The sequence below is a fragment of the Falco rusticolus genome, chromosome 6 (genome assembly GCF_015220075.1).
Source record: "Falco rusticolus isolate bFalRus1 chromosome 6, bFalRus1.pri, whole genome shotgun sequence".
Taxonomy (NCBI): domain Eukaryota; kingdom Metazoa; phylum Chordata; class Aves; order Falconiformes; family Falconidae; genus Falco; species Falco rusticolus.
In genome coordinates this window covers 52,811,326-52,835,482 of record NC_051192.1, presented here as the reverse complement: position 1 = coordinate 52,835,482, position 24,157 = coordinate 52,811,326, and the positions used below count along the sequence as shown (strand labels likewise).

The 24,157-nt window shown below is 36.6% G+C and overlaps 1 protein-coding gene across 22 annotated transcripts in view; it reads right to left on the bottom strand.

Annotated features, from left to right (window-relative positions):
- The window catches only part of AFDN (afadin, adherens junction formation factor), a 131,620-nt gene that overhangs the window by 55,536 nt on the left and 51,927 nt on the right, over positions 1 to 24,157 (bottom strand). For 14 of the 22 annotated variants that reach the window (XR_005104787.1, XM_037391072.1, XM_037391082.1 and 11 more), the window contains 9 exons: positions 19,203 to 19,297; positions 18,279 to 18,541; positions 16,636 to 16,705; positions 14,348 to 14,466; positions 8,091 to 8,152; positions 7,050 to 7,255; positions 3,394 to 3,414; positions 2,515 to 2,660; positions 106 to 200 (listed from right to left, as the gene is read on the bottom strand). Coding sequence is in view for 21 of the 22 variants with exons in the window: in XM_037391072.1 (XP_037246969.1) it covers positions 106 to 200; positions 2,515 to 2,660; positions 3,394 to 3,414; positions 7,050 to 7,255; positions 8,091 to 8,152; positions 14,348 to 14,466; positions 16,636 to 16,705; positions 18,279 to 18,541; positions 19,203 to 19,297 (1,077 nt within the window). In the remaining variant the exon portion in view is untranslated. The remainder of the gene's footprint in view (positions 1 to 105; positions 201 to 2,514; positions 2,661 to 3,393; positions 3,415 to 7,049; positions 7,256 to 8,090; positions 8,153 to 14,347; positions 14,467 to 16,635; positions 16,706 to 18,278; positions 18,542 to 19,202; positions 19,298 to 24,157) is intronic. The other 8 variants (XM_037391074.1, XM_037391093.1, XM_037391086.1 and 5 more) reach the window with 1 other exon arrangement.

Genomic DNA, 24,157 nt, shown 5'->3' with positions numbered 1-24,157 from the left:
CAGGGATTAGGGCAACTTGCAAAAGTCGTATCACTGTTAAGAAAAATTCTACTTATTACTAATTGCATGGTTTAGAAGACACAAGAAAAGATCAAGCAGTCTAACCTATTTTAGGCCTCTGAGGATTATTTTCCTCTGGATCATCAAGGAATGCCGGCATGTAGTTATTAAGCTCTGATTGCAGACAATGAACCAGGTACCTGGAGAGTTGGGGGGGGGGGGGGGGGGGGGGGGGGGGGGGAGGAGGGGAGAGAGAACATCAACAACAAAAAAATTGTAAAACCCTGTATGTGTTCATTATGAATGCTTCTAAAGACAACAGATTACAAACTACAAGATTCCTGAAATTACAGTGTTATGTACGTGACTATAGGGAACTAAATACTTTTTAAATGGCCAGAGAGATCAGTTCTGCCACACCTGTCCGAGATGTTGGAAAAAGAATTAGGTTGTCAGGGAACAAACAGCCACTTAAATGCAGTATCGCTACCATACTTGTAAGTGAAGGTCATATGCTTATGCTACATAAAGAGCTGCCGTCAGGCCAAACTCTGGTTCTGTAAGATTGCAAAAACTATTTTTCCAAAATGAAATACAGTTTTCCCTGTTTTAAAGTGTACCAACAGTATACTAAAAAACCAAAAGTTTCCCTGTTCTGAGCCAATGCACAAGAACCTGAAGTGGCTTTAGTGTTTTGCGTAAACAACTTTTTGATTCTTGTATTTCTCTTACCTTTAACAGCAGTGAAATTAAAAGCTTGGCTTAGTATTATTTCTCTTCTAGTAATAAAACATTTTCTTTAACACTTTTTCATTATTCATTTATACATTTTCTCTTAAGAACTGAAACTAAAAAGTAATCAAATTGTAATCACATATATAAAGGATAATATTTCATGGCTTTCTACAACTCCCCTTTCTCTTTCACTGGTGACGTTTTTAATGAAATACCCTCAATTGCTACAAACAAAAGCCACCATGATTTCAACCAATGCTGGTATATACCAGTTGTTACAATCAAGTAATATTTTCACAGATTTATTTTCAGGCTTCTGTTTTGTGCTTTTTTATTTGCCTTCTGAATACATATTCCACAGTTCTCCAAAAGTTTAATACATCCATTTGCAATCTGTCACCCTACAGTGCACTTAGGGGAGAATTCACGCAGCTAAAATTCAGAAATACCCTCTTGTATCCAGTCTGCTCATCACATACAGGGAAAAAAACCCAGTGCCATTCCCTTCTAGCCACAGCCATATTCTGTCTTTAATGACTATCTAGCAAATGGAAGTAGAGAAGTGTTTTCAAGACCCTAATCCAAAACACTGACCTGCATCAAAAAGGCATAGCTTCAGTAATTCAGAGGTGGTATAAAAATTGAGAGACCTGGTCAAAATAGCTACTTACTATACCCTATTTGCCCGTAATTCACCAACAGGAAAAAAGAAACTAAAAATCTGCAGGAGTACATACAAAGTGGTTTGGTGCATGTCTGATAACTTCCAAAAGTTCAGAAAGCAATGATAAGGTTTCACGTACCACATGATGCTCTTTAGAGCAATACAGTCCCCCTTAAAGCTAAACAGCTAAACCATGGTTAGGTCTCCCAATCCTGTCATGCTACAGAAAAATGAAAGATTACGTTCTGTGCTGTTACAGAAGTATGAAAAGACTGTATTTAAAACAGACATCCTACATGTGGGGGAAGGCTGGGTATAGGTCACATAAGGTGAACTGGGACTTCTCTACATGTTAGTTCCAGAGACACAAGTTTGCTGAGAAATACTTGTTCAATAGTGACTTAGTGGGGAAAAAATCCATCTAAATACGAACGAAAATTTAGCCCTTCTTGATGATTAGTGCTCTGCTCACTCAATATTGTCATCTTTGTTCAAGGACCCTCTCCTCAGAGGACTTCCCTTCTCACTGGACACTTCATTGTATTTTTCTTTTAATCAGTACTGTAATTGCCTGAGCTGACAAGCATAGGTTGGTTTTATCCCAAGCTAATACCCTATCTTTATGTTTTTATGGAAAAACTGTGCAAAAAACCACTATGCAAATTGCTATTTATGCAAATTATCAAAGTAGATAACTAGAAGTCCTCAAAGAGAGCAAGGTTCATTACAGACCCATAAATATTTAAGCCTATGTATTTATATATTAACAGCAAATATAACATTTCCCCACATCTCCATAAAAAACTTAAATTAAGAGAAAGCAATCAACACAAACTAAACTTAAGTAACATTTCCCTCTAATTTTCATTGGCAGCCCCAAATATCACCAAGAACAGCTAACAGATGAAACTCCTTGAATAGCCCAGCGATCCATATTCATAAATCCAAGTTTCTAAAAAAGTGAGTCTAACCTCTCTAGTAAGTCATCCTCTCAGATATTTAACAATACACAAAAGACATTATTGCTATACCTAAAATTTGGCAAAAATGTGAAGTTATTCTAAAAACCACAGAAACAGAGTATGTTAAGTGAAACAGAAGTTTGATAGCCTTACTTGAATGCCATTTGAACCAAGTGTGCCAAAACATCTTGTGCATCCACAGTAATTCGGCTAAGATCTCTGTCTTGCTTTATGAAATTCAGTAACTCAGATGCATTTGCCATCCAAAAGGCAAGGGCTCCAGCAATATTTTTCTGTTTCTGTAAGTAGAAAGAAGCAAGAAATAATACAGGGAAAGAGTTTCTGATAAAGCATGGCAGCTTAAAAAGGCTCCAAAAGATAGACCAGTACCTTTTCCCATTTCACCAAACATATCTCAGATACCAGATATTTGCAAAATGTTTGTATGTAACATTGCAATTACTGTAACTGTTAAGTTCAATTTTAACACGTTCACTGAACATACAAAATTCTGTTAAATTGCCATATCAATAAAGTCATGGCATAAGCATCTAGTTATATAGTGCTAAGAGCTTAGTGAAATGCAGTATCTGGTAATCTGTGCACTTTTAAGTGCATATTCACTACTGCCCACTGCCACTCTGATACTGTGCTCACTGGCTTTGATACCAGGTGATTCAGTATCAAGTACTGATCTATCTCACCATCTCCCGACCACAAATGCCAGGCCAGGCAACCTCAGATGAAATCCAAAGAATAGGAACCACAAACAACAACAAAAGAAAATAAAGGGAAGAAAAAGAACTTCGGTCATTTCATATCCACATTGAAGTGCGTTAAGCAGAAATTATGGAATGCCGTAAAAGTTGCAAAGTCAAAAAAGGATTTTAGTACTGCATGTTCCAGTTGCTGAATGAGTGTTATGAACTGTTCAAGTCCAGCTGTTTGAGTATTGTATTTTGATATGGAAGCAGCATGAGAAACTGAGCTAAGCCAACATAGCTAGGATCAGTTCCCAGCAATATATCCTACCTGATCAACCTGGTCTACCTCCTGGAGAAAAACGGACGAAGGAAATCAAACAGAAGAAAGAAACTTGTGAACAATCATGATAGCTTTAGAAATCAAACACTACATATGAAGGTACAACACTTATGTTCACAGTTAATACACAGATGCATTAATCAGTAGCTGCGATGCAACTGAGCCCCTTTTAAAAAAACTGAATTATTTTAACTAGACTAGTAGCACGACAGCTAAGAACTGAAGTGACCACGTCACAATTAATTCAGGGAATGCCCTGTACTAATTGACATCCCAGACTAGCTTGTTATTCCATGCTCAGTGCACCACAGAAACCCCGCAGAATTTTTTGCAGGCAACGGGGTAACTAGCTGTTCAAGTAACAGATCCAGGGAGCTATTAGCCCACACTGCTGCAATGAAGACAATGTACAAACACACACAGAGGGGGACAGAAAATCCCCAGCAGAAAAAAACCAAACCCAAACAAACAAACCAAACAAAAAAAACACGAAACACCTAGGACAGATTTAATACATGGTTTTTCAATTAAAGAACAAAAAGACTGTTTTAAACAACAGAAAAGAATCAAATGAAATACCATGCTAAGCTTAAATGCTGGCACATATAAGCTACACTGAGTTAAGCAAACAAAAAAAAAAAACCAAACCACCAAGTATGTTTGTCTCATTATTTAAAACTGAGCTCTTACAATACAGTGAGCTTAGATGCAAAATTTTGAGGTGTCATTTGCTGTTACTATTGCAATTTTAGTTCAAGCTCAAAAAACCTAATTGCCACTGCTTTCTTTTTTCTTCCCCCTTTCCAACCAAGGCACTCTGAACTGACTGAAGATGTGCGGGCACAGACCAAAAGGGGATGCTCCTTCTACAAACAAATGCTAAAATCTGCAGAGGATCAGAAATGTCACAGAATGATTTGAAGAAAAAAAAAATTTACAAAAAATTGGTTTTTCTGTAAGAATTAAGTTTCTATTCTTAGATTTATTGAAAGCACTAAGCCTTCTCACAGATCTCTCCAATTTTATCCCTACCTCATATGAAGTCTTCTATATTTGCATACACTAATGCAAAGACTACAGAAAGCCACAGATTTAATTTATTAGCAAGTACTTCTGGAGTAACTCCAGAAAGCTATCAAGTCTCCTAAACAGGCAAAATTAGGATTTACACAATTTACGCTACTCCCACATTACAGCACAAGAATTTGTGCACCTTCCCTCTACTTCTCTTTTGGGTACCTCTCTCCCCTTCCCTCCCATCTATCTTCTCTTTCACGCCCCTCAGATCCCTCCCAGTGCAGGCATGTTTTGAGACATTAAAAAAAGCCACCTGATACAGCAGCTTATTACATGGTAATTTAACTGTGACAGCCATCAATATAACCACTCATTCTACAGCTTAGACAAAGTAATTTGGCAAAGCCTAGGTAGTACTACTATTCATATTCCACTCAGACAGGTCCAAGCTAATGACATTTTCCTGATCAAGCTTTATCATCAATGCATTTCTTTGTCTCCAGCCCATTAACCTTCAAACTCACTTAAGTTCTACTTTTCATCACATATGTAATCTTCCCCCTTTCCTACACCTTCTTCAGCATATTTGCAAGAACCTCCTCTCAATTTTCTTCAGCTTCCAACTCTCTTCAGTTTATTTCTTGCAACTAGATAAGTCTTTCACAAACCACAAATGCAGCTACCACTTCTTTCTTGACGTTTTCCTTAAATTTCAGGTTGGAGATTATGTTGTAACTACAGAGTTGCAAGGCTGTAGAAACAGCCTTTCACAAAGGACAGCCCAGACAAATACTCGGTTTTAAACAGTTTTGTGATACTATTAAGCAGGAATATTAAAAATACACTTGCTTGCAACAACCACAAGGCTGGACTTAATTTGGGAAGCCCTCCTCAGTGATGTAAATGAATGCTTTCACAGGATAATCTATTTTCTATTTGTTTTCAAATCAAACTGATGTTGGAGCCCACCTTTCTAGTATCTTCTAGCAGCTACATGGCCATCCATTTTAGTTCAACACAAAGACTGCAAAACTTCATCTTTACCTTCTCACTGTACACATCCCTGTCACCCCATGTCTTTTTGGGGTCACTGTTACTAGTTTACATTGGTTATACACACCAAGTGACTTCCTTTGATTCAGCCCTGTAACTTCCAGATTATATTTGAAGCCTACCCTTTCACTGCTTACTTTCCATTCTCCTGATTAAATTGCTTACATTCAGGCTCTTTGTATTTCATGTTCTCCACTACTGCTACAGTCTCACCTCTCACCATAACAAGTTCCCTCTTCTACAGCCAGATTTTATTTTTAATAGCAGAACCTGAATATTTAACTTTTGATACCATTTCAGTTTTATCAAATATCCATTTACCACGGCATCAAGACTCAATGTACTAGTTCTTCACTTAAGATTCAAACCACCTTTTACCCTTTCATCAGCTTCAGAATGTACATGAAAGACTCATCTTTGTTTTCTTACTGTAAAGTATCTTCAACACTGGCATTTTCTCCCATTCTTTCTTGTGAAAGGTGGGAGCCTGTTGTGACTATTCACAGAGCTGTCCATTTGTAACATTCTCCCTGCTGAAAACTCCATTAGATCTCTTCAAAACCTGAACAAAAGCTGAACAGCTTTTTGTTTGCTGTGGCTTTCACGCTACTCACTTGTTTATTTTCCTTTTCTCCCTTAATCAACCCGTTGTGCAACACTTTCATCATCAATTCCCTAAAGCAGGACTAAAGCGCTACGCTTGGGCAGTACTTAGCACAGGCAGGTTACTAGCCTGTATGGAGCAAGTATGACAGTACTTTTTGCAACAAATATATCTGTTTTAATCAGTACAGAAATAAATTCCAATTTTTCCTCTGAGAAAAACCTGCAGACAAAGAAGTTACCATAACTGACTTAGTGAGGATACCCGAACTAGCACTCCTTATTCAGGGAGTGACTGTTACATTTTAACAAGCTACATAATTCAACCTGTAGTTCAATTTCAGACAACCCATTGGATCTTACTCTGCATTCCTACACAAAACAGAACTCTTCCTGTGCTTCTGTAGAAGTCTTGCACATGTAACAGCATCAGATTACATATAAAATGTTGGAACATTTGAGAACTTTTATTTCTCTTTATAAAGCAATTGTGTCAGTTTCGCTCAAAAAGTCCAGTTTTATTACCATTTTTCTGGTTACAGAAGTTGTAAAAGTAACAGGATCAAAATTAAGAAGTCACATTCTTTTTATTATGTTCACTTCAGGCATCAATCAGCACGAACAACTGCTACCCATAACAATGTTCTTTAATAAGCACATCCAACTTGTTTTACAAGGGCTCGCAGCCAGAAATGCTTGCAAAGATCTTACCTTCTAGAGAACAGAAGAGTAACTTCTTGTCAGAAAAGACATCTTCAAAGCAACAGCCCCTCCCTAACTTCCCTCATTGCTCAGGACAGAGTTTCTTACCACTGACATCACTCAGTGACACAAAAGCAAACCAATACATGCATTGGTCTGACACATAACAGTAGTTGGCTAAACACTGAAAAAACCAAGACTAAGAAGGTCACTAGATAATCTACAACATGTACTTAATTCCCTTAACATGTGTTTGCAGAGAAACTCACCTGTATCACTCCTTCCATCATGTTCACCATCTTGTTGACTATGGCAATGACTTTGTGAGTACGCTCAGCAGGAGTGATGTCAGGTCTGTACTGGCTTGACAATACATACCGACATGTCATATACAAAACATACGTAGGTGACAGCTTAAAATGAACTGTTGAGCTATTTGTGTAATTTATAATGGCAGATAAGAAGGCATCTTCAGCTGTAGAGAAAGAGGAAAAAAAATCAACATGTCATAAAGCCAAAGACAGAAAGAAAATTAAATAAAACAATTTCATAACTTGGGTCACAGAGGATTTCCTTTTGGAGGAAGAGCAACTTTGGAGAGGAATTTGAACTCTAAATTGTCTATTATGTACTACAGTTACTTAGGCACACTAACAACACACTTGTATATAAAGCTAGAAAATTTGATCATCGGGAAACATTTCTGTACTACTTCTTGTCTCTTTGCTGAAAATTTGCATCTTCAAGGGAACAGGAAAATTCAAGATTTCTCTTGTCCATTCTACTCCTACAAAGCTCCCTTGCTACAGGGAATTCTATACTAATAAAAAACTGTTATGGCTTGTTCACAAATCTACTTAGTTTCAAATATTTGAAGTCTGGATAATCAATCTCTGGTATGACATTTTTCTACAAGATCTGAGACCTTAAAAACTTGGGGACCAAAATAACAAAAAAATTAAATTCTAAAGTCAGATTTTATATAAAATGCATTTTGACCAAGATGCAATCTATTATCCAAGGCATGGAGAACTGTATAGAAGAAAATTAATTCAACGTACTGTTGAGGAGGTGGGATTAACAATTTTTTCACAGTTAAATTTGAGTATCTGAAGATAAAGAGTTGAAATGCAATTAGAATTAGATATGCATACTCAAAGTGTCTGTTCACCCTCACCAACAAAATAAATTCTTACTTCATTAGCTATCATCCGTCCAGTCATTATTCTCTCCAATGTTTACTTAAGTTTTCAAATTGACTGAAATATTACAGCCAACAGGTTAGTATTAGAACTTCACAATTTACTCACAGCTTTCCCTGAATTCAATACTGGCAGGTAGTATCAGTTCTGGTCCATGGGTATCCTGAGGTCTAAAGAAAGAAGACAAAAACTGAAACAAGCACTCCACATTGGTGATATGAATTCCACTGTAAAATAACAGATTTCTCCAATACGCTGGTTCCAAATGCTGATCCAACATCCTTCCCCAAAATAATCCTCTTTTTACCTTTCCTCTAGATTCATTCAAGCTATATTTGCCTGCAACACAAAAGATCAAAACACAGACTTGAACTGTGGAGTCTTGTGAAGCCTTTGATATTAATGAACATCCTCTTCTGCACTGTATGGCAGACTGATAGGATCAGTTTGCCATCTGTCACTGACAGGATTCAAATAACAAATTACCCATGGACACATGAAAGAAAGCGAATGAAGCTTCACTTAAAAGACCAGCTCAGTTACAACATACTATCTTTAATGCCCTCAAAACTGATGAGAACTTGGTCAAGTTATTTGTCCTTTCTTCTGGTAAGGAGGAAAAGGAGGTAAAATTTAGACCCTACTCTCATCTGGCTGTTGCTATGCTACGTTAAGAAACAGCAGCCATCCCATGAGCCCCAGAACCATCTCCTCACTTAAAACTGATTGCAGCACTCTTTCTTATCAGTACCTATCAGAGAACCCACAGAGGAGAAAAACTAACAGAAAATTGACTTTTCTGTTGTCTACAAAAGGTTAAGCAAGTATTTTATTCCTCCCTTAAGCAAAAGCATTAACTGAGCTGTTCTCTGTATTAGGCACCTATTTTTAGGAAATATGTAAAAGCTTAACATCTGCAGGCAATAGCCATTTTTAACCACATGTAACATAATAGGTAGCTTTCTACTCTCCCCAGCAACTCTGATAAAGAAAGGAATGTAATATGATTATATAAGCCTCATTCTTCTGAGAATTATTAGTTACGCCACTAAGCAGAGACAGGATGCTGAAGGCCTTTATTCAGCTATCTCCTATAGTAAAAGTCCACAAGATAACTTCGAAGGCTAATGTCAAAACCCCAAAATTATATTTTAGCATATTCAATCATACCTTTGGGTTTTGGTGGCAGCTTTTTTTGTTTTTTAAACTTGTAAAAACTTAAACCAACAGGGAACTCAGGTATGCCATCAAGATAATGCTTTCTTATAAAACATGCTCAGCAAGACAAAGTTCCGGGGAGCTGAAAGTTAAGGTACAGCAGGCACAACAGAACAATATGTACACAAATTTCTGCCAGTTCAGTTATATTTCTAATATGACAGCATGCTCTCTTTATTAGCAGCACTCAGCTGGTGTGTAAACTGCAGCGTTTCCTCTGATTTTATCACCACAAATGTAAGATGAACTGATTTCTCACTACCTCCACACTGTCAAAAGTGCATCGTCTTCACTGAGAACTTAATTACTTCCGTAGAAGAATAATACCCACGTAGCGTTACCAAAATAGAACTACAGTGACAACTCCAGAGAAATTATTAATCTGTTATTATAGGAATGGTAATAAGACAAAGAAATACTTCAACTGGCTGGTAAACCAATGACAGATTCCAGCTGATGATTTATTTCCTTTTCTTTAGAACAAAAAGATAGCGATCCCTTTCAGCACAAAAGGACAGGATTTTTAGTCTTCCCTCCAATAGCAAAGAAAGCAGCGTGAGAGATAAGAACTGATATGAATTAGTGCAAGACTGCTTAGAGAATTTTGGAAATCAGTTTTAAAAGAGAAATTAATATGAAGTAGGAAGAGGAAAGACTTTTAAAAATGTTGATTTAGTTTTACCTGTAAATTAGTTCTCTAGGAAAAAATGCACTAAAGTCAATTATTTTAGCTACCTTAATATGAGCGTCCTCCACCTAATGTACCATTTTCTGCTTTCCCTAAGAACACACGAAAGAAAAACTGTCTAATTAAGCTCTGCAAATTGGAAATGTAGTTTGAAATATGTATCTGTGCTTCTGATATGATAGCAGCTACCCAACCTGCTTTGTTACTAGATATATTTTAAGTATATATTGTCTTAGTGCTATTGCTTTTATAGAAAAATCCTCTCTGTGGTGATTAAATTCTCTGAGCTAAACCAGTCTAAAAGTCTAGTTAGGGTATGTCTAGCAAGGACATAAAATATTAAATAGTGTCAGGTAATATTACGCTTTAAAATTGCATTACAAACAGTAACACATTCTCCAGATACTTCTGTATTCTCCTAGATTAATTGCCTGTAACAAACTACATAAAATAAAACATCCTCTGTCCTTGTGTGGTTGTTTTAGCCAGCATCCTAGCTACATATGAATTTTATAAGGCATGTTAAAAATTAGCAATCAGGTGAGTGTCTGCATTCCATTAACATCACTTCCATATTATTATTCTCATTTCCAACCTAACACATTTTTAAGAACTCCTGAAGGGTATCCAAGACAAAAAACAATCTTTTTTTATTTTTTTATTATATGCTTTCTCATGCTAATTGAAGTCAGTTACCTAATGAGGATGTATAACCATAATTCTTAACTAAATAGTCATCATCTTTAGTTTCACAGAATCACATTTCAATCAGAACAACCGTACCCTACAAGTTTGAACTCTGAGAGCATGACTCCATTATTTTTTCTAGAGACTAGAGATGAAGAAATAAGACGGCCACATTCTAATCTTTGCTCTTCAACCCATTCAGTGAGTGGCTGGATGAAAGACTTATTTGCCTTATTATTCACCTTTGAACTGCAGTGATGAACACACACAAAAAGAAAAGACAAGGACACTTAGTATATAGGTGGACTACTTGTACAGTAACAAGAACCTGAAACTGTGAAGATTTTTTGGGTTTTGAAGCAAACATTGCAGTTACTTCACTCCATGATTACTGTCCTTAAAGTTCACAAAATGAGACCAGAGAATCACAGAGAAAGGCTAACTAAAGATTTACAAAATATATCCACAAAGGGGAAGAAAATTCAGTTTACTTAAGCAACTCATTGCCTGGCATTTCCCAGTTTGACAGCCTGACTCTGCTAATATAGCCGAGAAAGACTATGTGATAGAGATGCAGTATTTAGATAAACTCTCAATGTAATTACACAATGTGTACTACACACATATAAGGTATATACACAAATGAAATATCAATGTCAACACTGGTGATACAAAAAGATCTCTTCAGTTGTAGCTATCACAAATCTAAGTGCAATTTGAATGCCTCTCTAAAAACATTTTCTGCACACAGCTACCAAGGTGAAAAAACCCCCTGTGTATAGTAACAGACTAGCACGCTTATTCTCTTCAGAAGGAATTTTAAAAGTTTAAAAAACAAAGTAAAGGTAAGCTGCAGCTCACAGATAGCTCTGTAGTTTTGAAACATACAACTATAGCACAAGATAATCCTCTTTACAACAAGTACTCCTGCTGAAAGGCAGAAATACAGAAATTTAATGATCTTCATACACATACAAATGTACAGCTAGAACTCAAGAAATATTAACAGTAAAAGCCTGAAAAATTTCTGACAGGCTATAAAAGGTTCACAAAGAGGTTTTGTTCTCTTTTGTAAGAGGAAAGTTACAGTTAAAACACTAGCAATTCAACAAGGAGGAGTTAAATCTTCAGAAAGTTTCCAGTTCTGAAAGAGACATTCAGGATGCCCAGGCACCCTAACAAAAGAATGCAGAGTAGAATCAAGTTGTATTCTACTATAACTTCACTGAAAGCATTTAAGACACCCCTGCTACAAAACACTAAAACATCAGGAATTCAGTTCAGGTGGAAGCACAGTTTTCTGCCCCTTTTTATTCTTTTTTCTACCGCTCACATCTCTGAACTCTGTTTTCTGTCTAGTGAATAATAAATCTACCTGAAGGTACTAGAAGCTTTACAACTTGAAACCCTGCATTACATGTACCTTATCTTTCATCCATTTATCATAGCAGTTCATCTAGATTTAAAAGCTGATTTATGTAGACAGCAATACAATCTTGTATTTTTTCTTAAGATTTGAAAAAAATTGTTTTCGCAGAATCACAGAATTGCCAAAATGTGAAAGGCCCTCTGGAGCTCATCTGGTCCAACTTCCCTGCTCAAAACAGGGTCAGTTAGAGAAGGTTGTTCATGACCTTGTCCAGTCAGGTTTTGAGAATCTTCAAGGATGGAGACTCCACATCCTCTCTGGGCAACCTGATTCAGTGTTCACTCACTTTCACAACAAGTAAGTTCCTCCAACTGGGTATTTACACACATTGATAAGATCTGTCCTGCGCACTCTCTTATCAAAGCTATGTAATTCCAACTCTAGGTACCCAGTCATTCTTTTCATAAACATGTTCTTTTTGTCAAAGCTGACCAAGACATTGGATTCCAGAGAAGAAACAATTGCACAGAAGCCTAAGTTGAAAGGGACCTCTAGAGATCATGTGCTCCAACCTTCTGTTGAAAGGAGAACTTTATCCAGGGTTATCCAGAGCCTTGTCAAGCAGAACCTTGGCAATTTCCAGTGAGGGAGATTCTACCAGTTCTCTGGACAAGGTACCACAACGTTAATTTGGTCTCACAGTGACTATTCTTCCCCTCTGCTCCCTACAGCTGGGCAATTTTCCCCCTAAGCAACTTGTGCTCATTGCCACCCATCAACCAGCATCCTTGTGATGACAATGCCTCCATCTTCTCTATAACTACCCTTTTAGGTAGTAGAAGATTGTGATTAGATCCACCTTGAGACCACCTCCTCTCTAAACTGAAAAAAAACCCACAATCCCTTCAACCTTTCTTCACACATCTTGGTGGAGATGTCCCTTCACATCACAGGACTGTTGCCAGTTTTTCCAATCTCTCTCTTGAATTGGGGGCACCAAAACTGGACACAGTATTCCAAGTGTGGCCTAACGAATGCCAAGTAAAGTGGGATGATCACATCCCTTGATCTGTTGGCTGTGTTCTTGCTGATGCAGCCCAGGACATAGTTTGCCTTCACTGCTGCAACAATACACTGCTGACTCAAGTTTAGCTTGCTGTATACCAGGACCCCAGGTTCTTTGTAGCTCTGTTGAAACGTAAACAGACTTCAGCCTACACTGCTCTTGGCATTTTCTGTCTCATGTTCAGGCCTTCACATTTACTTTTGTTAAACTTCATGAAATTCTTGTTGCATAGGTCTGTTTTAACAGTAGCTCTTCTTTGTGGCTTATTTGCTGTCCTCCAGGTTTGGCATTACCCACAAACTTGGCGACAATGCATTCAATCCCATCACCCAGATGGTCTATACAGTTACTGAGTAGCATCAGATCCCGTATTGACCTTCAGAAACTCAATGCACAACCAGCTGCCAAGTTAAGCTTTGAGCCATTAATCATCACGCTTTCAACCTGCCAGTTCAGCCAGTTTTCCACCCATCTTGTGGTCCACTGATCTAGACCATATCTTATCAACAAGGATGTTCTGGGAAATTGTGACAGTGCCTTGCAAGAATAAGGTAGATGATACTATGCTCACAGCTCTCCCCTCATTAATTATGCAAGTGATTTCATCATGGAAGCCAGTCAGGTTGGTCAAGTATGATTTATTCTTAGTAAATTAATGCTGTCTTTTCTTAACAACCTTTGTGTGCCTTGCGATAGCTTCTACAAGGACATGTTCTACTGTTTTCCCAGGGCCTGAATTAAACCTGATGAGGCTATGAGCAAAATGGGATAGCATTTATCTACCTAATAACAGCCACTGTATCATAAAAGCAAAACATCAAGACTAGATGTTACACATATTTATGAAGTACATAACTTTACAAGACAAACATTCAGAGGTAGCTAAAATTCTTGCTCACAAGACTTGCCAACAACATTACTGTAGAAATAGGAATGAACTGGTTATGTCCCTCTCTAGAGCAAATCACATTGCCTTGCCACTGACAAATGAAAATTTCAAATAATTGTACTTTTGTTATTAAAGGCATTTCATATGACATGCCTAACCACAAATCAACAATACTGTGACATAACAAGCAGCTTGGCTTTACAAAAGAGAGAACTACAAGTAACAGAATATTGAAGCAAAGTAATAATTTATTATTTTTTTAATATTCTGAGGGGGTTTGCTTTGATTCTTAATCCTGGGTTTTATTTGGAATGAGATCTCAATAGAAATATCCTTTTCCATAGGGAAAGTCAGGTAGTTTAAAATATTCTAACACACTGCTTGATTTATCAGGAAAACATATCCAGTTTTTTCCATTATGAGAACTAATGGAAAACACATTTCCTACCTGCTTTCCTGTCTGCGGTAATCTTGCTGCTGTTCTATTCTAATCATCGGCTTCACCATTCCTCGTTCAGCTGTGCTGGATGCTGATGATGTCCTGTCACCATCAAGCCTGCTGGTGCTCTAATTCAAAACAGCAGGACAGGTGCTTAGCATGCAAACATTGGATTAGTCAGTATTTGTGCCTGGCACTATTAAAATGAAGCGTCAATCTGAGGCTTGAAAAGAGATGGAAAAACAGAAAAGAGTACAGCACAGAATCCAGCAGCTCAGCAGGTGTTTTCACCACAAAGACGCATCAAAGAGCACACTTGCAATTCAGCAGATGACAATGGCCAGCTACTTGTTAATGCCTTGCAAGAACATATAATGAAAATTTCAAATGTCCTTCTGTAGGAGTTGCGCAGTTACTCTTAACATATACTCTTAAGAATAACTATGAGTTATTCTTACACAATAAGAATGAATTGTTAAAGAAAACTTTAGCTAAGAGACAAAGTTAAACATGCTAACAGATTTGAAACTGGCTATGCTCCCCTACATTACTGATCCATGCTGTAATTTATCTGTTCTTAAGGAAAGTCTGATCTGCTAGACAGCACAGAATTTTCTAAGACGTTGCAATTCAAACTACTCATTTTTTTTTTTTTTTACGTGCAGTTTCATCTGTTTTCTTTCAGTGTCACAAGCTCCTTAATAGGAAGCTTTTAATTTATGATTTCAAATTACATCAAACCCTGAAGAGATAAAACATGCTGCTTTAAGCTGCAAAATATGTAGCAATTACTTTTCAGTATAAACATTTGAAAACAAAATATTGGTAGGATTTCAAGTGTTTTCCTATTGCCTAAGAAATTTCTAGAAGTAAATAATTTGCTTTGACAAGAAAACTAGCAAAAAGTGCATCTCAAAACACGAGTTTGATAACTAGTTTTTTCAGTACTGATGTGCCAATCCATGAAGCTCTTTTCATCAGGTCTCAAAGAACTTTAATCAAAGTTAGTTACCCCTTTTCCAAAAAGAAAAGCAAACTCAATGAGTAACTGTTAGAAATTAAGTAATTCACCCGTAATTTAACGAAGTGTCATGCACATTCTCAAAACAGTACAATTCAACAACAACAAAAAACAATCAAACAAAACCATTAAATTTTCCCAAGCTTTCTTAGGTCCACCGAAAGTATTTTTCTAATGAGTCTGAGGAGAACATGAGGTACGCTATATAATAATGTAAGAAACTCCAATTCTGAGAAATTTTGAGGCATTTTAATAGTTTACAATTTTTTTTTTCTCCCAAGATGTCACTAAATAAATTCATATCAGAGGTAAAGCAGGCATCCAAGATTAAAAAAAAAAAGCACAGTCTCAAAGTTAGAGAGAAAGGACAAAAACTGAATCAGAAGTCTGTGGCAAGAAAAAAAGAATTGAAAGACTAACAAATATATTTTAAAATCTATCAGAGCATTATTAATACCTCCACTGTACCAATATCACTACATTTCCTTACAAGTATTTCAGTTTTATAATAGCAGTAATAAAATACGAAAGGAAATGCATTTCTGGGAGGACTCCCACATCTCATACTGCCGAAATAGTTCATTCTCTCATTTCATCTGAGGCATGTGATCATAGCACCAAGAAAGGCATTAACTATGGTGTCATTTTACTCTATGTTTGCTCTTGAAAAATGAAACTCTGGAACATAAATTATTAGCAGAAAGATAGTGCAGAAAAAAAAAAAAACCAAGAAGAGATTACAACCTTATAAAATGTGTATTATTATGACTGCAGAGACAGTTTGTTTAGTCAGTGTGTACATAGGAGCTCTACTGAAGTTAAAGTCACATCCATTAAATTTTAAGTCTAGTTAAACTGAGATTGAACATCCTTTCAAGTTTTATATAAAACATGTATTTACCCTACTGGAGATAATAGTCATAACCTACACACATGAGATAAAGACGTATCGTTTCTAAGAGGAATCTCTAACCTGCATGTAACCTGCCTTCAATAGGTTAGTTTGGGAAGAAACTATTCTGAGCTTGAAAAATTTCCTTTTCTTAGAAAAATTCTTGGCACAAAATGCATGCCAAATGCTAATACATACTTGAACAGAACAGAGTGAGGGAGAGCGGGAGAGCACACCTGATACCCAAGCCCACCACCACCAGGAAATGGATGGGGAGAATGATGAACTCACCGCACTTTACCACATACTACTGATATTATAATTTTGACCTAACTTACACATGATCTTTTATTATTTATTGCTAATTTAGTCATACTATAATACCTTGCTTGTTGGTAATGCTGTTCCACTGTGAACATCTCCCTCCAGATCAAATGTGGTTTCCTGAACAGCTCTAAAAGCAAGCATAACATTTCAAGTCGATTTCCAATATTATATTGTTAAAACATTTAACAAACAAGGAACAGAGTAGCTAAAATTAATAAATTAAAATGCAAGAGGTATACCATCAGTCCAGTTAATATTCACTTTTTAAAACACTGCATCAATTCTTCATACAAAAGCACTCAAATATGTACACATAAATTCCTCTGGAAAAACAGGTTCTCAGTTACATTTTTTCCCCAGTCAAGTGAGAAAATATAAATCACATGAACATAAATAATATAAATATAAAACCACATAAAAATGTGTTCAAGGTATTGTATTCACTGTAGTAGACTTACGATTTTTTGCTCAGCTCTTCAGTACTGTATGTGCAACAATCTTGACAATGGAAATCATTCATAAATCACAGTAATGGATTTTATTATCTGCTTACTCTAAAGATTTAAAAAATATTTGATTGTTCAAGCTGCAGTAGCCCTTTGCCAGAGATTCTGCTGTCCAGGTAAAGCTCTGCAGTGGTACAGTATAGTTGCCTATGTAAACCTGCAAGAGCATTTTTTTATTGATCTGCAGGCTACATGTAGAACGAGCTTAAGATTTAGGCAGATACATTACACAACAGATAAATGGCTGGAGGTCTTCCTAGAGACAGGTCCTACAACAGGCACACAGTGTATTTTCACATTAAAATAAAGCGGAGAGAGAAAATGGTTACAGTATACATAAAAATTAATTCAGCAGATTAGCCAGAAGAGCCTCTTTTCCTAAGTATCTTTCTCTCATTCATCCCCAAGCCAATTTATTTCTTCCCTAAACCACAGTATACTACAATAGTAGCCCCATTTGGACCAAGAGGATGGAAGATACGATGCTATTTTTTTCCATGCTATACAGTCTGCTTTTAAGGTTGTTTCTCCTGAATACTTCTACAGTCACTGAACAAAATACCTGAGCCCCTAGAAGTCACTAAATGTATAACTAGTATTTTTATTATACACCTATGAAAAATATGAATATACAAAGAAACAAAAGGATGGACTTCTGGACTGTTAGTCCTTGCAACACAGAAACTAAAAGATAAGTAATCACACTGTAAGAAGTGGTTGCCATATTACGGCATTTAGTTCTCTACCTTGACAGTCTCATTTTGTGATTACCTTACTTAATTTCCAAATCCTTCTAGTTAAATTTCAAAACTTACTATCTGAGAAAATACAAAAAAACAGGCTCTCTGAAAACATTCAGCAAATTCTTTACTTTTCCTGGAGGTTGGATGAACTTCAAAATACATTTTAAAAAAGGTATTCCACTGTTTTTAATACAGAAAGGAGCATCAGGAAAACTCATCTGAATACTTCATAATGGAAAAGACACTTGCTAATCCTAAAAAAAATCACAAGGTGGAGCTCAAGTATTAAAATGGTTACATATTTAAAACTTAAAAGCAGCTGCACAGAAGTCACTTAAAGTCATACTTTAGTCACAGGCCATTTATAATGCTCTCATTCTCTTTTTTTTTTTTTCTTCCCCCCCCCAAGGCTCCCCCCCCTTCACCTCAGTGGGAAAAAAATTTTACTCACCCAGTTTTGTGTCTTGGACCTTTGACCATAAGACTTGCATCAATAGGTCTTTTAGGAATAATATGATCCTGAGTGGGATCCACAAACTTAAATACATGAGATGACCCAAACTGAACCTTCATTCCGCTTTGCAGCATAGTGGTTTCTGAAATACGCTGACCTTCCACGTAGGTTTCGGCATCAATGCTTCTTGGGGTTACAGTAACAACTCCATCCATATTAGTGAGGTCACAATGATGAGGCTGAATTCCTGGACCAAATAACTGGAAAAAGAATTCATTAACATAGAATAAGCTAAATTATACAGCAGTAGAAATTAAAACAAAAAGGTTGAGCTGCAGCTTACCCTATTTACAGACTAGTAACTTTGCTTGCTTAGGAATTTAACATAGATGAGTGGTACTAAAACCAGTTAATTTCACTTCAATCTTCCTTGCAACAGAGATAATAAAACATACATTAAACTAAAACGTGCAGCAGAAATCCCTTAATGAGGAGGTTTTCACTTAATTCATATGCCGTTCAGAACTGCTTTCTTCCACTTGCCATTTTGATGTAAAAATGTATTTACAAGTCAACTAACTGCATTACACATTTAAGAAATCCTACCTCACTCAAAGGGGTTGAAACTAGGACTTGAAAGCCATTAAGCAGTTATGATAATACTGGTACATACCATCTGATCTAGTGATGAAAAAGAATACCCCATGAAAAATAATGAAACCCTTTCTCTCCTCTTAAAGGAAGAGAGAGGAAATAAAATAAATCATCAGAGTTACGACCATTAACATGAAATTGCAGCATTATTTACCCTTCTAGCTTTGAAGGGTATTCACATAATATTTTAATAGTTTTCACAATTATACATAACTGACCAGAGATCAGATCAGTTCTGTCATCTGAGTCTGCTTTCCCCCCCCATACCTGAATGGAATTGTCATCAAATTTTTCGGTTCCAACTTCAGTGACACTTAACTGTAGACGATAAAGCTTTGGCTTATCTCTGGAGTCAGAACCATCTGTACAGCAAGTGACAAATATTAATTTGCAAGTAAAATTTCAAATACTGACACAGTATTTCTACATTATTGCAATTTACTTCAGAGTAGCAACGTTCACCAAAAAAAATGAGTGACATTCTTTCAAGATTTATTGGGAACTTAAGTTGTTCGTTGTAGTGTGATAACATTGAAAGTAGACAGAGCCCACTCAAAGTGGTTGTATTCTACGAGTACAAAGAACTAAGTAATCCAGAACTCCTATTCTGTACATACTTTGCGAAAGTTTCTCTATTTCCTCAGTAGTTTAAGTAAGACAATTTTTGTTAATCTCGAAGATTTTATATATGTATACCAATACAGGTTAAAAAGATTTAGAAAACAAGGTATCTACAGATCTCTATTATTACAGTATTTATTTATCTTAGTAAAAGTACAGATTATCAGCAATATGTTCTGTGAGGTGGCCAACATGCCAAACCTGTTTCCTGTTCATCAGACAGTGAAATCGGTATTAAATAGCTACTGGAAGAGCATCTTACAAAATATTTGCCAATAACCGATTTAGTCTTGATACACAGCACTTCTGGCTTATCTTCACAGTGCCACTGACCTATACGTTCATCTTGCAGAAAATGAAGTCAAAGATAAAGTTCAACTTTCTCCTCCCCCCAGAAGAACATATTGTCCAAATAGAATAAAATCTCGCAAGACACACTGGATGCAGCACCAGATTTAGCTGTTGCCTTCACAGGCTAACACAGATGGGTTTTGGTATACATATAAATCTTCCCCACTTCCCAGAAAAGACTACAACCTTAAATACTATCAGATACTAAACTAGTAGTGCCACTTCTGACTTCTCAATTTCTTCTCCAAAGGGAAGATGCAAAAAAGGGAGGCTGCAAGGCAAAGATTATCTGTGGACATGAACAGTGATTTCAAGTCATCCCCAAAAAGCATTTGAGAATATTACTAAAGCCATGGCAGACACAGTGATACTGTCTTCAGTAGGATACTAGTCATCTTCAAATTTTAAATTAAAGTCAATATAAACAGAATCTCCAGCATTACTACCAGGATCTGTTTATTAAAAACAGAATGTGAGCCATTTAACTCCTTGGGGTGTTGTGATGTTATTGGGACATAAAAGACATCAGGCAGAGACAGTCCATAGACTACTACTATAAATACCAGAGTTAAGTGCTGATCCTATAGTAATATCCACTTATTGAACATACTTAGAATCACGATTGTACCAGTTGTATGTCATCCATCACAAAAGAAGTATTAAAGATAAGAGCACTCAGTCCCCTAAGTATTTGTCAGGTACAGGGATAAACCTTTCATTAAATCACAATATTTGAGTCTAGAGACATACATCAAATATCACTGTACATTTGAAAAGGTAATACTAATACAGTATCTTCAGCAATTTAAATTATGTGCAGTTTTTAATACTTAACAATGCCAATTATAAATTATATGGCTATATCTTCAATGTCACCAAATGCAGACATGTAATACACTACTGAATACATTTGGTTGCTTACCCCCAATTCTGTGAGCTGTTATTATGTCTCCCCACAACTTACACATCTAAAACCAGAGTAGCTTCTTCATTTATTTATTTATGAATCCAAAAGTCAAACATTTCCTCCTCCTATACACATGCAGTTTGCTAAAACCGGCACCCAAAAGATACAAGGTTCTGTTTGGATGCAGAGACCCTTATTCCACATGCAAAAATACTGGAATTTCAGAAGTCAGTGGCATAAAAGTCAGGGATAGTTATCTAGGGGTTCTGTTAATAATTTCTTATGGCACCTTCTCCTAAGCCCTTTATATATAGCTTAAAGAGGCGGCTTTATGGTCTAGTGATTTCACTGCTATACTAAGTATTTCCCACCCCACACTTTTTCAATTTTGACCTCTTAAAACCACCACCACAACTTTAAAATATTCCTACATATTTCTGAATTATTCTGTAAAACACATGATAAAATACTGTGGGTTTCAAGTGTTTATTTAAGATAACTTCTAGATCTCATTGCTGAGTTTAGCACTTGTGCGTAAGTGATCGGTACCAAGATCCTGCTAATAAACGTTTGCCTTGCACTACTGTATGTATCAATACAGATTCATGTCATGTAAAATGTGCTTTCACATAAGAAATATATTTTAGCATCACGATGTTTCTTCTGAGACAAATTAAGACTGTCTTGTTTCTCTGGAGTGTCCAATGTAACAAGAATAAACTTTTAAAACCACAGCACTAGATACAAACACTTTTTTTTCCTCCCAGGAAAATGAGAAAGATTCAAGGAGTTACCGAAAGTTATTTGGAGCCCAAGTAATCATCCATCAGCAAAAGCCAATATCTAATATCTACAGTAAAAGGTATTCTAATCTTGAAGAGAATTGCTACAAATTCTAAACAGGATGAAAGGCCTTTTTGTTCTAGGGGAGGGATGCAAGAGGGAAGGAAGGTTGCATTATACTACAGCGTGAAGTCCTGTATTTCCTGTTTTTCAGCTGAAAGCTCTAAATGTTGTTTGGAATGCATTCCTCAGCTCCCTGCAGCGGGATACAGATTCTGACATACTTATGGCAAAGTCCCTGCTCCCCAAACCATGACAGTCCAAGAAGACTGTTCTTAGCCTCAAAGCACCAAACTTTCAAAGACTACTGATGGCTCAGAAAGGCAGCACGTATGTTCTAAGTCATATGACTAAAAGTTCAGAATTTGATGTTTTGGTGGTTGTTTTTTTTTTTGGGGGGGGGGGGGCAGGGAGAGGCACACGTGAATATATATGGGTTTTCTTCTCTGACACAACAATAACTTTCTTTTAATTCAGAAACTTGAAAGCTCAAAGTTCTCAGAAAGGTGGGCAGTAATCAGAAGAAGCAGGAAGAGGCCTAAGGAAAATGGATGAATTCTATACAAACTTGTTCGGTTTATGAGTGTGCATAAGTAAACACGTGCCATGGAAGAACGATGGCCTGTACTCTATTTATGGCACCCACAACTGACTAGCAGAACTAAACAGGCGGCAGAAAACCTCTAGGGTTTTTGGGTTTTTTAAGCCTAGAAAACTGAGTTGCCACATACCTCCCAGACACAAGCTGAAGAAGCAAGACCTAGGACATTAGCCAGTACTGCATACACTAAACTTAGCTTTTCCCAGTGACAACATATGAGAATTCAAACAAACTTGGTATGGTTTGCATTAGAAATAAAGTTTCACAAGTTATTTTCCCCCATGACAGACATACATGTACAAAGATACATACACATCTGTGTATACTGCCTACTGCAGTTTGAAAACTGGTATTTCAAGAGGTACCCTCAGCCAAAAACCAGACCTTATCATCAAAGGCCAGGCAGGAAACAATGATTTAGGAAGAAAAGGGTTATTCAAAAACCCTACAGCACATAAATGTACAGTAAAAACCTCTATAAAACAGACAGTATAAAGAAGATGCACAGTATATTACTATTCACATGTAGTCATTAGTAAAATTGTGAAAAACTGTGAAAACTGTGGCTTTCTATCAATTTCCACACTAAGGATGCAATACAAAGATTTCACGACTTGGTTTATGCAGTTACAGGTCAATCACACTTGAAATAGCAAAAAAACCTGTGTATGGAACAGAAGTAAACAATCACTGTAAGCTCATCAACTCAGTGATGTACACAAATATACATTTTTGATGGACTGAAAAGAAAGCCCTTCATGGCTATATATTTTAAATGCATTACTTCACCACTAAAATGTGAAGCTACACCATTTTGCAGATTATAATTTCAATTGATTTTGCTAATCCAGTGCTTGAAACAATGCTGGGAAAGAGTACTGACTTAAAACCAGACTAAACCAGATGATGAAGATCAGATCATAGAAAACAAGTAAGCCCAAAGTTGAACAAAAATGTGCACACAAGAGACTGCACCTATTCAATTAAAAATTAGTTAAATCCACATTTGAAAAGCAGCAGATTTCCTCCTGTACAAGTTTATGAGTGCTAAGAGTTTTGACAGTAAGAAGTTTAAGAGATTGGTTGGGCAGATTTAAAATATCATGTCAAATTCAGGAGATAATTCTGCTATTGTATTTCAGTCAGGGTGTGCACTTCCAGCAGAAGTAAACATTTTTGGTAAAGGAAGATGCAGCGAGGAATGTGACAGACAACAAAGCTCCCTCAAACTAACACGTAAATGTGTTACCACATAGAGAACTGCAGTTCTCTTCTTGGAAAAAAGGTTGGATTGGGAAACTGCCCTGGCCAAGGCTTACAAGCTTCAACCTCCTGTAATTCTTCTGTTGGAGTTATACCTGCATATTGTCCGCATCTCCCACTGCTGTCAGTTCTACAGCTCAGGGTTGCTTTTTTGTGATGAGGCAGAGAGAGAAAAGACTTCAGGTTTTGCCTTTTTTTTTTCTTTTTTTTTTTTACTTTCATAATTTTTTATAATTTTTACTTCAGGCTTGTAGGGTAAAATGCAGGTGCTCACATCCTAAAAAATGTCTTTTTGTCATTTTTCCTAGCCTTTAAATATTACGATCAAACAACTGACATTAGAAACTTCCCGGAACTCATCAGCAGATTATATCTGTTATTCACAGATAACAGACAGTATGAAAGTGCTTTCATGTCTCACTTCAGTCTATTTCTATCAGACTTATCTCAGTTTATTGGTTCATTTACATGACTCGGAAGACAAGAGACAATTTCTGACTGCCACACTTACAGCCACAAGTTACTGAAGTGTATCCTCTACCATACTGTGCTGAATCTAATCTTCAGTATGTAAAGCAGTCAATACAATCAGCAACACCAGCAGCTGTTGAGAAGCAGAAAAAATGGGATATACGT